The sequence below is a fragment of the Thermobia domestica genome, chromosome 3 (assembly GCF_964235325.1).
Source record: "Thermobia domestica chromosome 3, izTheDome1.hap1.1, whole genome shotgun sequence".
In the NCBI taxonomy this organism is placed as follows: Eukaryota; Metazoa; Arthropoda; class Insecta; order Zygentoma; family Lepismatidae; genus Thermobia; species Thermobia domestica.
The window spans coordinates 216,493,260-216,509,492 of NC_137456.1; the positions used below are offsets into that span (position 1 = coordinate 216,493,260).

Genomic DNA, 16,233 nt, shown 5'->3' on the forward strand with positions numbered 1-16,233 from the left:
ACGTACTCCTACGGAAATCGAACCCAGGATTCCAGCGCCAAAGATGAACAGTATGCGGATGAATAGTACTGAAGCGGTGACTACTTAACTGAATGTCAACATTTTCCTCGCAAAAATGCCAGGATCTAAAAGGGTTAACACTAGAACTTTCAACTCCAGCAATACAATAAAAGTGATTTACTAAGACCAAAAGTTTTATAATAATAGAAAAAAAAGCTAATTTTATTTACATTCATGACGTGCGCAAAAAAGCACGAAACTTTAGATTCAAACACTTTTCCGAAAGCGCTCTCTTTGTCCTTTAAATGGTGTCGAAAGCATCAGGAGAGAAGCTTTACACATAGGACTAGTTTTTAATGTCATTCTAAAAGTTTATATATACCGGGTGCACCATTTATAATGTCCCACCTTTATAACAGAGGAACCAAGAGAGAGAGAGAGAGAGAGAAGCGAAACTTTGCACAAAACAACTAAAGGAAAGGGGACATCTATCGGTGTACTGGGTAGCATCACCAGGTGAACAGTGTTGCCAACCCAATATAAAGTTATCATTTTTTAAATGGAATGACCTAAATTTAATTTCATAATTCGAATCAGCTATGAAAACAAAGACGAAAGAGATGACACTCGCAGATCAGTGTTGCATACTTTTTGAGAAATATTGTAAAACATGTGTCAAATTTAAACGCATTTAACACACACAAGGAATGAAGTAGTAACTATTTGTGCACATTAAATGAAATACTGGGAAGAACTCTTTAAAATGACTTCAAGTTTAGAAGGATCAGTTAAACAGTGTTGCCACAACAGAAGAGAGAAAAGTTGAATTTGGAAATAGTGCAATAACTTGAAAAAGGTCCCTAGTACAGTATGATTTAAAATTCATAGATCAAATCAGTATGTCATAAGGAGCATTGTCACGTTTATTTGAGATCGATAAGTCAAGTACTTATCGAGATATTCGGTACTCTGTAAAAGCTGAGAATTTTGTGCTGTACAAGATGGTAACGCTGTTTCAAAATTCCCTTTTTTCCCCCTTAGCGTTAGAGAAATCGTGAAGATATGTTTAAAACGAAATAAAACATTAATCAATAAACATACAAGGAAATGAAACCCATTTGAGTTCTTGAAGGGACTTAATTAAACTTAATGTGGATATAAATTGTTCTTGAGTTAGTAATACGAATTCACATTTCAACAAGATGGTAGAAATACGTTTACGAGAGTTACCTAACAGCTATTTCGTGCAGTGAATATACTTATTCTCGTGCAACTTTAGGAGAGTAATATCGAAACAATTCAATATTACCTGTAAATATTACCGACTTGTTACTATTTCTTTTTTAAACACAAATGAATGAAATAAGTAACAGTTTGTTCCAATTGAAGCAATACACAGGATGATTTGGAAGCACAATTTCTTTGGCTGTTTTGTAGCTGGTGGGTGTAGCCAAGCGGTGTAACCATGATAATTACTCAGTTTCTTCGTTTGCACGTCTAAGGGGATCATTCATAAGCGATGTTCAAGAAATTGTACATACAAGAAATGCAAGAAGTCATTGTAACTGCTATGCCGATGATCACTAACATAATGATAAATATTGCTTTGCGTTGACGCAATCCATATCGGAATAGTTCCCCAAGTCTCTGGCATTACCCATCAGCACACGAAACAAATTTCTGTGTGTGGTATTATTTATACAGATGAACTCTCACTTAGGAACTTAAAATTTTAAAGTCATTGGCCCTAACTGAGTATTTTTTGGCCCTAACTGAGTATTTTTTATTTATTATTATCTTGCTACCATATTATAAATCTCTACAAAGGTTAGCTGTATGAGTTGTAGCCTATATTCGCCAATGAAATAGGAATTTTTTCTGGAAATACCTAATTATATGTACCATAAAATTCGTGTATTTTTTAAATTTTTACTTTGCCGCCAACTTGTTAAACTGTACGTTATCCTCTGTATATGTCAGCTCATTTATTGAATGTATAGTTACAAATCATCGAATAAGTTTGAAACGCGCTACTGCCTTTCATGTGAAGCTCGACATAATATTTTAAGTACATTTTTAGGAATATTTTTCGTGCAGCTTTACTTTTGCCGCACAACTCGAAGTAATTGTTCAAAAATTACAGGTCTTTCACAAATTCCTTCTTATTGTTTACTAAATGATTTGCGCTGGCCGACATGGAAACTTGTCAAATGGAATAGTTAAATTTTAAGGGGACCATCATAATCAATTGTTGAATAATTAAAATTCTTCTAGGATTTGCGCGTAAATACGGCGTCCGGATGCATGCATAAAAACTGCAATGCAAAAAACAAGAAACAATTTGTGCTAGTAGGCCAGTAAAAAGCACGAATGCTATCTCACCGAGTCACGGAAGAGCGCGAGCTCTAGAGGGGGGAGGGGGGGGGGCGTCAGCGAAGATTGGTATATGTAAAAATAAAGATAGTGAAATTAGTGGATTTTGGTAATGATATGAGTTTCAATAATACTTGTCACGGTTTCATACTTGTAGCGTTCCACTTGTAAACATAAAATACAACTTCTGTACACTGTGCACAAATACAGCACCGGTGGAAAATAGTTTCTAATACAACCATAATTTCTATGCACTCACTTATTTTATCCGTAGTAAAGTACTCGCAAGGCTTTTACACTATACTCTGCGTCACCCGAATTGGCGTGTGCCATCAACTAATAAACTCACAGTGCGCTGTTACTAAACCTTCAGGGAGGAATCAAATCATTCATAATTAATTTTGTTCGTATTTGTGGACAATTATGAATGATTAGGTTCCTCCCTTAAGGTATAGTAACAGCGCACTGCGAGCTTGTTGGCTGATGCCACACGCCAATTCGAGGGACGCGAACTATGGTAACCTACACATGTAAACATAAAATACAGGTGTATTACATTGTATATAACTCTATTGCTTGCAGATTTTTTTTTATGTCTTTTCATGCGAAGTACGGAATTTTACATGTAAATCTTTCAAAATTTGGTGCGCCAAAAGTAAAAAAGCACCATATTTATATAAATTCAAAGATAAATAAGTTGACCAAAATGCAAGTAGTAGCAAATAGTAAGAATGACGTAATGTACTATACACTGGCTCACGCACAACAATGCATGATATGTTTAACTTTTGTAATATAGTGCTGATGGGGTTCATTAAAATTTTACTTAGGTGTTTTTTCTTTCTTTAGTTTAGTATACATTTGGTAAACTCCTATAATACTGCAGCAAACGTAAACAATTTTGAATTGTGCATTAATATCACAAAAATCATAGGTTCAACTTTTCTCTTACATACACAACTGCTAGGTCGTAATTAATGAATGTCTTAAAATGTGTCATAAGGCTTCATTATGCAGTGGATTGTGTTAACGAAATGTAAAGTATGACTTTTTTTTTTTTTTTTTTAACGATTCTCGATATGCAATTATAATTGTTTATTGCATTGTTTGTGTTCGTTTGCGATCCGCAAATTTTGCGAACATTACTACGAAATTAGACTCATATACTGTTATTTAGTGTGGCACATAGACTGTTATTTGTTATGGTACCAATAGCTTCTAATGTTTGCATTTAGTGTTTACATGTACCGTTACGTACAATATTATGCCCTAGCAACTATTCGGAATATTTTTTGCAATATATTGTACGACAGTCATTTCAAAAGTTCTGCACACTGAAAAATGTTATGCAAGCTAATAATTTATTGTACAAAATACCTTTACAGGCCGTCAATACAATCTCCATACTTGTTTATGACAGCTTCCCAACATTTGGCGAATTCTGTATTCTGGATATTGCACCTTCATTGTTGCGGTGTCTGATCACTCGGGTCACCTCACTGAAAGCTTCGTCAATCTAATCTAAACATTTTCCACAGAGTACTTCTTTTAATTTGGGAAACAAATCAAAGTCTGGTGGGATCAAATCAGGACTATATTGGAAAGGGAAGTATTTTCCATCCATACTTGTTAATTGTCACACTTACTTGTAGAGTAGTATGCGGCCTTGCTTTATCGTTCAGAATGAGGACTCCAGTTGCAAGCATGTCGGGATTTCTTTCAATAATTTTCGGGTGCAAAATATTTTGCAAAAACAGCATGTAGTATACGCCTGGTATAGACGTCCCCTGTGTCACTATTGTAGCCATCTCTCCATTCGTATCATACGCGATCATCATCGTGAGTTAAACGTTTGATTGTTGTTAGCGGAATTTCTTCGGGCGTGAAGAGTCTGAACTGTTTTATTGTGACGACTGAAACTTCAATTCTGGTTCAACCTCTCGTATCCAGGTTTCATCAATTGCAACAGTCGTTTAGAAAAACTGATCTCCTTCTGTTTGATAACGTTGAAGCAATTTTTCTGCGATTCTCTTGAAACATGCTTTCTGCTCTTTACTCAGATCATGCGGAACCCATCTCATCTTCATCTTCGGCTTCTCAGTAATGATTCTGTAAAGTGAAGTGACAGATATTTTGGCCTCATATGCAATTTTCTTACATGTTTTCGTCGACCCTCTCTCAAAATGTCATTCACAATAATCTCTGGACTGTAGTCTGTTGCAATTGATGGTCTTTCACTTCTTGGGGTGTCCGCAGTGCTTACACGACTTTCACGGATACGAGCTGAGCACCGAAATACAGTGCTATGATCCACTTCACTATTTCGACAAACCTCCCGCAAAGCATTGTAAATTTCAGTTGGATTCTTTCCACATAGAGTTTCGATGTTGATATAGGAACGCTTATCATCATGTGTAACCCAATTTCAGGCAGGTTCACCGCTGAATTTCTCACAACGCAGCTAAGCAAACCAGAAAACATACAAACAATCGTCAAGCCCAAACTCTGACCCACAACTGACCTAAAAGTGAACTTGATCAAACCACTCAAACGGTCGTGCATAGGTTGTGTGCAATACTTTTGAAATGACCCTCGTATTTATACCTGGACCCTCTCATTTCGTAACGGTTTGCGTCAACACAAAGCGAAAATAAGCATTTCGGTTTTACTTTCACGTGGTGACGTGTTTGTTTTCTACGGACACAGTCCCACGTAGCACAGGATGGTGCTTGTCTCTCTCCCTTGTCTTCCTTTACGCGCATATACACTGTCGCTGACATGCCTCCTCTATACGAACAAAACCCCGTGTGAGTTTCCAACTTCGTTCTGTTCAAATAGATGAAATGATTTGTGCATTTCATTACAACTATAAACCTCTGCATGGTTTCTAGTGACCACCATGCAGAGGTTTGTACGTATTTTTCCGAGAATAGTCGCTTTTCAGACATATTATTTTGCAGTATATCATAGATCTATATTCAATTATTGTGAACCATTCTACAAAAAACAAAAGATTTTGATTGAATTATAATAGGAACATTGTGTGGCTATGCCTTCTTAAAGTTAAACTGCGAGGGCACGGTTGCTCAGTGGTACAGCACTTACCTCTGGTGCGTGGAGTCCCTGATACGATTTCCGATCCAGTAAGTTTGTGGTGAATAACATCGTGTCCATGGGGTTGTTGGGTACTCTCGCTTTCTCTCACATTCTCATCCCATCAATTCTTCTATCCTCAGTCACTTGCCTTAATCATTGTCCCCCTTAGCCTAAATGGCATAAACGTGGGACGTTATACAGAAAGTTACGCTGCGCTAAGGAATACGATCTCGTATATAATTCGCAGAAGAACTATGGAATATTCTTTACACAGTATGTTTACACTATTTTGTTTACAACTTACCCACCTTTGCTAACCCGCCTGGTCCCTATAGACACCTTGAGTTTCCACTACTTTGGCCCTGCCCCGACTTGGTTAAATACTTCTTTGCTTTTTGTGGCCATCCAGCACAGGTTTGATTTTTTTTTAATACTGTACTCGTTTACTCGTCAACTCACTACGGATCCAAACGTTCATGGTCCCACCAGGTTTTCCGTTTCTTAACCGATCACATACATTTCTTGTTATTAATGGCCACTTAACAGGGGTTGTTTGGTGTTTGTTCCACTATAGCCTTTATGGCATATTTCTACGTGCTGTACTTTTACTCATCACGTTTGAGTCCTCATAAGGGAATCGGCACCTATGAATCCATAAATGCAACTCACGTCTTAAAAAAACAATATTTATACATTATTTGTAGTTAATTTCGTGGTGAATGAAATACAAAATAAGTTGTGTATGGTCCCCTAAAATTGGATAGTACGTATAAATATTGGATGATTTGAAAAAAATTGTTACCATTTAAGAGAACTTCGCCTATGTATTTTCAATTCAAATTTTACAACTATTAATATCTACGTTTTATTGTCTTTTCTAACTTATATTCAGGAGAAAGAAATTAAATTAAAGAAATATATGTTTATGATGATCAAGAAACAATTATTCATAACATACATTACAAAATTCATGAAACAGAAAACATATTCTGTTTCCTTATTTTAAATAATTTGCTTTAATTCGGCATGTCACAGAATATAACTTGTGTCACAGATTAGTACTTTAATATTTCTCCTACGCAGAGGGAAAAAAGGGAATTTTGAAACAGCGTTACCATCTTGTACAGCACAAAATTCTCAGCTTTTACAGAGTACCGAATATCTCGATAAGTACTTGACTTATCGATCTCAAATAAACGTGACAATGCTCCTTATGACATACTGATTTGATCTATGAATTTTAAATCATACTGTACTAGGGACCTTTTTCAAGTTATTGCACTATTTCCAAATTCAACTTTTCTCTCTTCTGTTGTGGCAACACTGTTTAACTGATCCTTCTAAACTTGAAGTCATTTTAAAGAGTTCTTCCCAGTATTTCATTTAATGTGCACAAATAGTTACTACTTCATTCCTTGTGTGTGTTAAAGGCATTTAAATTTGACACATGTTTTACAATATTTCTCAAAAAGTATGCAACACTGATCTGCGAGTGTCATCTCTTTCGTCTTTGTTTTCATAGCTGATTCGAATTATGAAATTAAATTTAGGTCATTCCATTTTAAAAATCATAACTTTATATTGGGTTGGCAACACTGTTCACCTGGTGATGTTACCCAATACACCGATAGATGTCCCCCTTCCTTTAGTTGTTTTGTGCAAAGTTTCGCTTCTCTCTCTCTCTCTCTTGGTTCCTCTGTTATAAAGGTGGGACATTATAAATGGTTTAAAATTCAAATTTTTAAAATTCGACCTACAGTCTGAACAAACCACTTCCAGTTTCTTGCTGAAATTATAATTTTTTATAGTTTTATTGAGTTTTCATGACCTAATTATAATACTATTCAATATTTAGACAAAATCTAATTTTCTCAATCTTAGAAGTGGTAGAAGTGTGATGTCCTGTGTTTAAACTCATTTTTCTACTCTATTTTTAATCCTATTTTATGGGCAGACGTAAAAGAAGTTAGAAACAAAAAATCTTCTCTTGCGTACATTCTGAATCCACGTCAAATATTTCTATTTTCATTTAAAAGATCTGATTCCTGGTCTAGACAGACGATCTTCTTTCGATTTGTGGAATATCAAATTACAACAAGACGAGTCAAGAGAATAGGGAGGTTAGGATGAACTTCTCATTAAGGTACACTGAATTTTGACGTGTAACAGCAGTACCGATCCTGGCGTTATTATTAATGTCCGGATTTATATGTAATTACATATTTTTTCCTTCATATGTAGGTTCGTCAAATCCTTAAATGTTTGTGATTCACACCTGTAGGGCGCTTCAACTCAAGTTTCATATTACATATTTCTATGGTTTCTACATATATATATATATATATATATATATATATATATATATATATATACACAAAACTTAAAATTTTGCGTTTACTGAAATTTTAATTTAAAATTAAAAATAATAAACTCTCCAACTGTAAAAGGCTTGCATCTAGATTCAATTTGTCATGTTTATCTTTTCGTTTCTTTACCGAAAGAGAAATATCTTTTTTTATTATTATTATTATTATTATTATTTGTCAAACCATGTTTCACAGAATTTTCGCCGATAACAAAAGAAATATACGAAGAAACAAGTAAAAATCCTCCCTCCGGAGTACATTAGCAGCGCCCTTTATTCTCAACTCTGGAGGAAGACCAATCACGTGTCTGACAGGCGACTAGCCAGGGAATTCCTAAAATGAAGTCTATTTGATTGTTATCGGAGGTCGGACGGGAAAAAAGATGAAAGCAAATCTTGCAATTCAAGTTAAAACTGTATGGTAGTGTGCTTCCAGGAATTTACTGCAAGAGTTCGTTCCAAGAAGCTGGCGACAATGGCAATATCTTAGCAGGTAACCTAAGATTTCAAAGAACTTCGCTTGTTCAACTGAATGACAGAAGGACAGTACTCTAGTACGCACGTGTTCTGTATTGACCGTCAAAGTTAGAAATGGCTCCGGTTGTCTCAACTTTACCCGCGATGTTGTGGTCGTGGGTAACTATCGATGATGCGTTTATTACGGACGGTAAAGTGGTGTTGTGCCAAGTGTGTGATAAAAAAATTGGATGTTCAATGAAATCTCAGAACAACATGTACGAAGTGCACTCCATGCAAGAAATAAAAATTTGCGAACTGCCAAAAAACAAGTACTCTTGACACAAATGCATCAAGACACTTCAGTGAGTGAGTTTTTCAAAGACTTGTGCCAAGCAAAGATAGCAGCAAACATTCCTTGGAACAAAGTTCAAGTGCCAAAATACCGTGCTTTTCTGGAGAAGTACTGCGGGCGTCGAATTCATGTCGAATCCACTTTTCGAAAATGTTATCTCGAAGTTTGTTATAGGGAAGCTATAGATACCATTAGGGCAGAAATAGGTAGTTCATATATTTGGATTCCTGTGGACGAAACAACAGACGTTTTAGTATGTTATGTAGCAAATTTAGTGATTGGAAAGTTAAGTAAAGATGCTTCATCTAAATCCTATCTTATTGCGAGTAAACTGCTGGAACATACGAATCATTCCAAGATTACTCGCTTTGTAAACGATGGTCTTAAAGTGTTGTGGCCGGGAGGAGTTCAGGGAGAAAAAGTCCTTGTTCTCTATACAGACAGTGCAGCGTACATGTTAAAAGCGGCTAGAGCACTTACAGTTTTTTACCCTCACTTAATTCATTTCACCTGTATGGCCCATGCTCTTCAGCGTGTTGCTGAAGAGGTGAGAGAGAACTTTTGCGAAGTAAATCAACTAGTTTCTTCCACGAAAAAAATGTTTGTTGAGGCGCCACAACGTGTTCAAGTTTACAGAGATCAACTGCCAGACGTGCTACTTCCTCCGGAGCCTATACTAACGTGATGGGGCACTTGGATATAGGCAGTACATTTCTACAATGAACATTTTCAAAAAATTAAGCCTGTTGTTCATTCATTTCCATCGGAGTCTGCTGTGTCAGTTGGCATTGCTCAGAAACTGTTTAATGACTCAAAAGTAGCGTGTGATATCGCATACATAGACAGCAATTTTGGTTGGCTACCTACAAGCATTAAAAAGCTAGAGACTGTTGGGCGGCCTCTTCCGGAATCCATGGAAATCATAGAGGATGCAAAGAGACTGCTGCAAAGTGTGTGTGGAGATGTAGGAGAAAAAGTTCGAAAGGAACTAAATGCAGTGCTGGAAAGAAACCCGGGTTACGACAGCCTATTGACAGTGTGTGAGATTCTCAGTGGTGAAACAAGAACCCCCCCCCCTGAAGATATTTCCCCCAACTACATCCCTCTGTTGAAATACGCTTCTGTTACCTCATGTGATGTGGAGAGATTATTCTCTGCATACAAGAATATTTTATCCGATCGCCGACAAAATTTTACTTCTGATCATTTAGAAATGTACCTTGTAATCCATTGTGCAACAACACACAGTTGAACTGCAGGCACAAGTACTTCATTTCAAATTAAAAATGTTCATTAGTGGAAATATTCTTCAATCTTAGTTCAGCTGGTATTGTTTAAAAGATATAGGACTGCTTTTCCCTGCATGAAATAAATATATATAAAACAATACATTTCGTCTTAAGTTGCTTTTAGTATTTAAATTTGTATATTGCGTATAATTCATTTCAAGATTGGACCGTGGTGACGGATGCGCATTTAGTGTAAAAGGTTCTAGATTTGAAAGGAGACCACACCACATCACATGAGATTTCTGACGTACAAATGCCGTATGCGTTGCTTTTCTCGGGGCTTTCCTGTTTCTCTCTAGCCGATTCACATCTTCGTTCATTCGCGTCTGATTTTTATTATCCTGCATTCAGTCACGTCAGTGACGTATGGCTGTCTCAGCTGGGGTTCAAGCATTTCAGTTCATTGGGGGACTTGCATTAAGCAGGACAAAGTGTAGTAGATTTTCCTTTTTATTTTCATAATTCGTTTAAATATTGCATACTCATACGCGTGTTAATATTACGTTTTCATAAATAAGTAACATATGTAATATTACATATTCATATATATTACATATTTCTTACATTTTTAAGCGATTTTTGTTACATATTTAGGGGGTTGATATTACATAAAAATCCGGACTCTAGTTATTATTGTAGATGATGACTCCTTGGCACTTGACAAAGCTTGGCCATGTAGATCGCAATGCTGCTTGCAGTCAGTCCAACTGTTCAAAATAAAATGTGCCATCAAAGGTTTTATTAGGATCGAGGTCCTTCTAGTGAATTATTTATTTCCCATCACACATTTAAATGTCTTCTTGAAATTAAGTTGTGTTTTGGACGTCGATGGCAGCGGTTCAGAAAACATAACACACAGTCATGCAATGCTTTACGTTCCGATATATAATGCTGTTCTCATCGTCCGTAACAATGTATGGAAAAAAATGGTCATGTTCATGCCAGATCACCTCTCCCTTTCTTTGATCTGCACTCAGCTGACATGGAACACAACAAACTGTGGTGAAACTCGGCCTTGAGCCGTCTGTTGACCGCTGCCCTTAGGGCTGTTTCTTATGGCTTGGTCAACTTTTTCAGAGACCATTGCCGGACATCTACTCTGATTGATCTTTACAGCTTCTGTCTCCATTTCTGAAGTTTCGAAACCAGAAACACCATGCACTATCGTCAACTTCATTTGTCCCATACATATGACAAATATTGCGGGAAGCTGTGGTTGCAGTACTTACTGTTTTAATAAGAATTGAAAAAATAAACTATGTGTAATGTGTTCCTTATCGGTCTCCATTTCACCCACGTGCTACTCAGTTCACACTTACTGCCTCTTGTTACTTTTAAGGTTTCTCTGGTTACTTGACCACAGATTCACGCATTGGAGTGGCATCTGGGAGGCTGATGCTCTGCTAAACGGATAGAACTTCCGCAGTATCCAATGGAATTAGTTGTGTAATACTATATATACTTTGTAACGTTAAATACGCACTGAAAAAGTACAACTATACAAATTGTGCTTAGTATCTATCTCAAAGCCACGAAACTACTTATCCTGTATATAAAGCTGAATGTTTGTTTGTCCGCTACACAAATCTAAACCTTGTCTCAGTTTGAAATGAATTTCTGAGCATAATTAGCACTTGGCTCGGGTAAGGTATTCATCACGTCAGTTGCATTAAAACGTGCATCATAAGCGAAGAAATGGGCTCAAAATTTACGCCCGAAACAGAGTATCTCATGAAAGAATCAGGTTAGGCAGATGGAAAGTTCCTACATCAAGTTTTCATTAAAATAATCTGACACATGTTCAACAGTTTTCAAAAATTCCACTTCTAAAGGAAAAAGGAAAATTTCTATAGTTTAATTTCTATTTTCTATCCATAAAATTATAGGAAACAGTTGACAATTTAAAATCAATTTTTGGCTCTATCTGGGTTTCCGTGATTACACTTTGAAGTTTGTACACTAAAAAGCAGGGGGAGCAGGGAGAAGTGCTTAAATTTCCTGCATTCTTTGAGTGAACATAGTCAGCACTTGTCTCGAACTGAGCGTTTATCGCAACCTAAGGGAGGAAATAAGAAACGTTTCACGATTATGTACTTAGAGTAAGGGAGACGACGACGATGATAAACGAAATGTTGAAATGAAGAAAGTGGGAGGAAAAGGGAGAACCCTGATAAAATCCATACGGTTTTCGTACACCAAAAGCCCTCTAGACGGGAGCTGGGATTGAACCACATACCCCATGCACCAGAGGTGAGCTCTCTTCCATAGAGCCACCAGGATACATTTTCTACTTCACGATGTTTTATCTGGTTTCGTACACTTGATTAATGTAACATCTCAAATAATCTAATATCTATATTTTATCCTCACATGTGAATAATTTCTGTTTACGTTCTAAAATTACTGTTGTGTGGGATACAATGTTATTTGCCATTATTCAAATCTGTTTTCTAATACTGAAATTCCTATTTGGCTTTGAATGAGTTTTCAACAAAACAGAAAGCAGACGAATGCGTTTCGAGTTCATTTATTGGTTTAACAACAATTAAATTAGTAATAACAACAATGTCTCAAGTTACAGTGAAATGCTTTTACTTCCTTTATCTTCTCGGCACAATCAAGAATACCTTCCGTGCAATTCAGGCAACACAATGCGCATATAATAAATGGAAGTATTCAGGCTGTGTTTTAGACCAGAAAGACGGAAATACAGTCTCGCCTTTATAGTCATCGAATTAATGTTAAGACGACTCCATATACTGAGAAAGATCTTTCTTAGAGTAGAGGCAGTTATACGTGATTTATAATAGCATTAATAACATAAGGAGAAAATAACAAATGTTTTCAAAAACTATCTTATGAAAAGTACTAAACTTAAATATACCTGTTTTAAATTTTTGAATTACATCTTTCTCTCTCTCTCTCTCTCTCTCTCTCAACAATAAAAAAATACACATTTTTACATTACCGGGTTTAAAGAAGGAAGTGTAAATAAAATAACGGCTGCAACTGTGGAATCTCAAAATGAATTTGCCTATAATGTTAGCGTATTTACATCGTTTCGTACGCCAGATTTTCACACGCTTCCTTCAAATACGTGGCAGCTATTTGATATCGTTAGTAGTTTCTCTTTGGTTGATATTTGTGAGGTATTCTACCTTAAACGTTCATATTACAGAATAGAAGACTTCGCAAGATGCATTAATTTGGAGAATACACTCCAAGTCACAGGGGTTTTACGCTGAGTGAGCAGACAAATGTTTTCAACATTTTTCTACATACCCGCCAAAGGTTTCCATTACCGAATCTGCAAATAATTTACTAACGCTTAATATGAAGAAAGGGAAGGAAAAAAAAAAAAGCATCGCTTTTCCTCAGAAAGCGTGATTAATTTCTCAAAAAAGCCACTCGCAACACGTGATTAGGCTCTAATATTCTGCATGAGGATACAGACGAGTACAGAGTAGAATCTTGAACATATCAATATTACGCTCGTTACAATATTTTGCACCTACCTGCTATAGCTTTCTCTAAATCCTTAGCAGCGATCTTGACTCCTTGAGCAGCCATGACTTCTTTAAATTCAATATATGCGTTCTGGAATACAACAGAATTGCGTTAGTATCAAATCACATAACATCGATTTCATCAATCAGTTATTATACATAATTTCAAATCATAATACGGTGCCTTCCATTTCAACTCAGGCAAAAAAAAATATAAAATTGTACCATCACCATCTCAGATATTGTTGAAACTTTTTTCATAGCAACTAGACATGTTTTTAAGAGACCCATATTTTTTGTTTTGTCGAAAAAATTTTCCCGCCAAGTAATGGGCCATCAAAGACGGGCAGTACAATTTATGAATTGTAGAAGACATGGAAAATGGTCAACTTCGGAGCCTCACCATTCGGCTATGGAGACAGGTAGAGTTATAATTCTTGTTGTGGTATGTACATAGGGATATAAATAAACTATATTTTATTATAGTTTGGTTTGCGCATGCGTACCTCTTTGTACATAAATTAACAAATGAACGTCAATTTATCTGAAAAGTCGAAGTTTGCGAATTTTTTTCGAGCACTTCCGGTTCGAATTTTAAAATTCTGTTTTCGCGGTTGGTAAGACCTTGTTACCCACTTTCCGAAAAAAAAAATTGTATCGCTTCTGTATGCAACCGTTTTGTCGCAAAAAAAATTCGAGAAATTGTAAAATTTTCAAAAATCGTCGTTTTTGGGCGCCATTTTCTCGAAAACGCCATCTTTTAAAATTCTGAAATTTTGTCATATGGTTCAACTTTACATGGATAATAAACACACCAAATACCATTCTCGACCAATGCTTCATGAATTAACTGCAGCCTTTTAAAGTTAGCGAAGTTTCGTTAACTTTGATGTCACAGTTAGCAACACTGGGAACACTAAAAGTGCAATGATTTGATGATGTTTGTGGTTCACATTCATTAAATGAAGAATAAAAGGTTTTCTTGACTCTTTTTTTATTATTTTGATCAAGAAGGCGCTCTGAAATAGTAAAATGAGCCTCCCCCCTTCTCCGTTTTTTTTAAAAACGAAGTAATCTGAGATGGGAATTACGATTACGAAACGTACAAATTTCAAGTTCACTTACTTAAAATGGTCTTCGGAAACAAAATTTCACTGATTCATTTTATTTTATTTAATATTATTATTATTATTATTATTTTACATGAACCAATCATTTACTTGGTTGGTGTCTTCTTCGCTAATAGCATCAACCGTGCAGGTGCTCCAATAGGTGTTGGCTCACCCACAACTCCTCCAGGAGTGGATCTAGGGGGAAGAAATTTTTTTATTTTATATATAAATAAAACCGATCTCAGAGTTTAGAGCTCTTAAAAGTAGCTCTAAGTAGCAGTATTACCCCCTCCTTCCAGAAGTCCGTTGTGGATCCGCCCCTGCTTAGCACATTGTCGATAGTCACAAATGCTGTAGGTCCATGTGGACGCATAAACAGCACTTGAACTTCACGTAATTCATGATTTATTCATAATATTTCTGCTACGCACCACTGGTTATCATACATATATGTATGTAACAAAAGTTCCTTTTTGCAGATTTCTTAAATCTACACTTTGAATTGCAGAAGTTCGATTTTGGGGGAAGCATGAAGTTAGTTCATGGTGACCCGTTACTGCCATAAAAACTTCGCCATTTTACGAAAGGCAAAGATGACTTCGTTGAATACCAGTTAACGGTCGCATACTTTCCCTTTTTTCCTTCCGGAAGTCGTAGAATTCAGTTCCAGGCAACAAAACGAGAGTAATACCCGGAGTTTGTACTTGCACTATACTTACGAATTCTTCTGCGGTTTTAGTGGGGGAGCGGTGGCTCAGTGGTATAGAGCGTTCACCTCCGGTACTTGGGGTCCCTGGTTCTATCCCAGATCGCGCCGTGTGGGCTTTGTGGTGGACAAACACCGTGCTCGTGGATTTTCTCGGGGTTACCCCGTTTCCTCACACTTTTTGTATTCCACCATTTCATTCATTTCTCATAGTCACCGTCTCCTTTAGCCTAACCGGCATAATCGTGGGACGTAAAACTTAAAGATTTCATTTCATTTTTTCTTCTGCGGTTTTAATACTGTGTATCGGTTTTTGCATAAGGTTATGCCGCGTTGCCACATTCTTTACTCCCCCCTTCCCTCCCTCAATACCGTCGCAGAGACTCTTGCATGGCCGGTTTCACTGCAAAACCACTGCTTTATCGGACCTGTCTGCATCTCGAACATCTGAAAGCGATTTTTAAAGTGGGATGCAGCAATGCAGCACCATCAGAAATCACTGACACACTTTGGGAAATTGTAGACACTTATTTTCACGTATTCAAACCTTTTTCTATAAAATATATTTTCGCTTTTCTTTGAGTATTTTTAGAATCTTGTCTATGGCTACGAGTACATGAGCCGAATCGTGTGTTTTATCGTCGTTTATTACAACAAAACTGTCAGTTGTTTTATATTCCGATGATAACTGAATTTCACTTTGCAGAATAACAGTCCAGTTTTCAGCGAAGTCTACATGAAGTAAAAATAGAATTTGTATCTTGAAATTTTATATGGTGCTTTTCGGTAGCAATTAATTCTCTTTGGATTTTCTTGATGTAGTCATGAATTACAATTCTTACAGTTAAACAAGAAATGTACGATACGAAAATAGAAAGTGGCACAGTTTTTTAACGAGATCATTGTTTTCCCATATGGCATACGTAACACTTTCATTTTCTTCAGGATCAATAATTAAAGACTCCACACTTCTTA

General features: G+C 36.4%; 1 protein-coding gene across 1 annotated transcript in view; it reads right to left on the reverse strand.

Annotated features, from left to right (window-relative positions):
• Window positions 1–16,233, reverse strand: part of eIF5B (eukaryotic translation initiation factor 5B) — a 377,721-nt gene that overhangs the window by 252,396 nt on the left and 109,092 nt on the right. Inside the window, exon 16 of the mRNA XM_081752175.1 lies at window positions 13,450–13,531. Coding sequence (XP_081608301.1) covers window positions 13,450–13,531 — 82 coding nt within the window. The remainder of the gene's footprint in view (window positions 1–13,449; window positions 13,532–16,233) is intronic.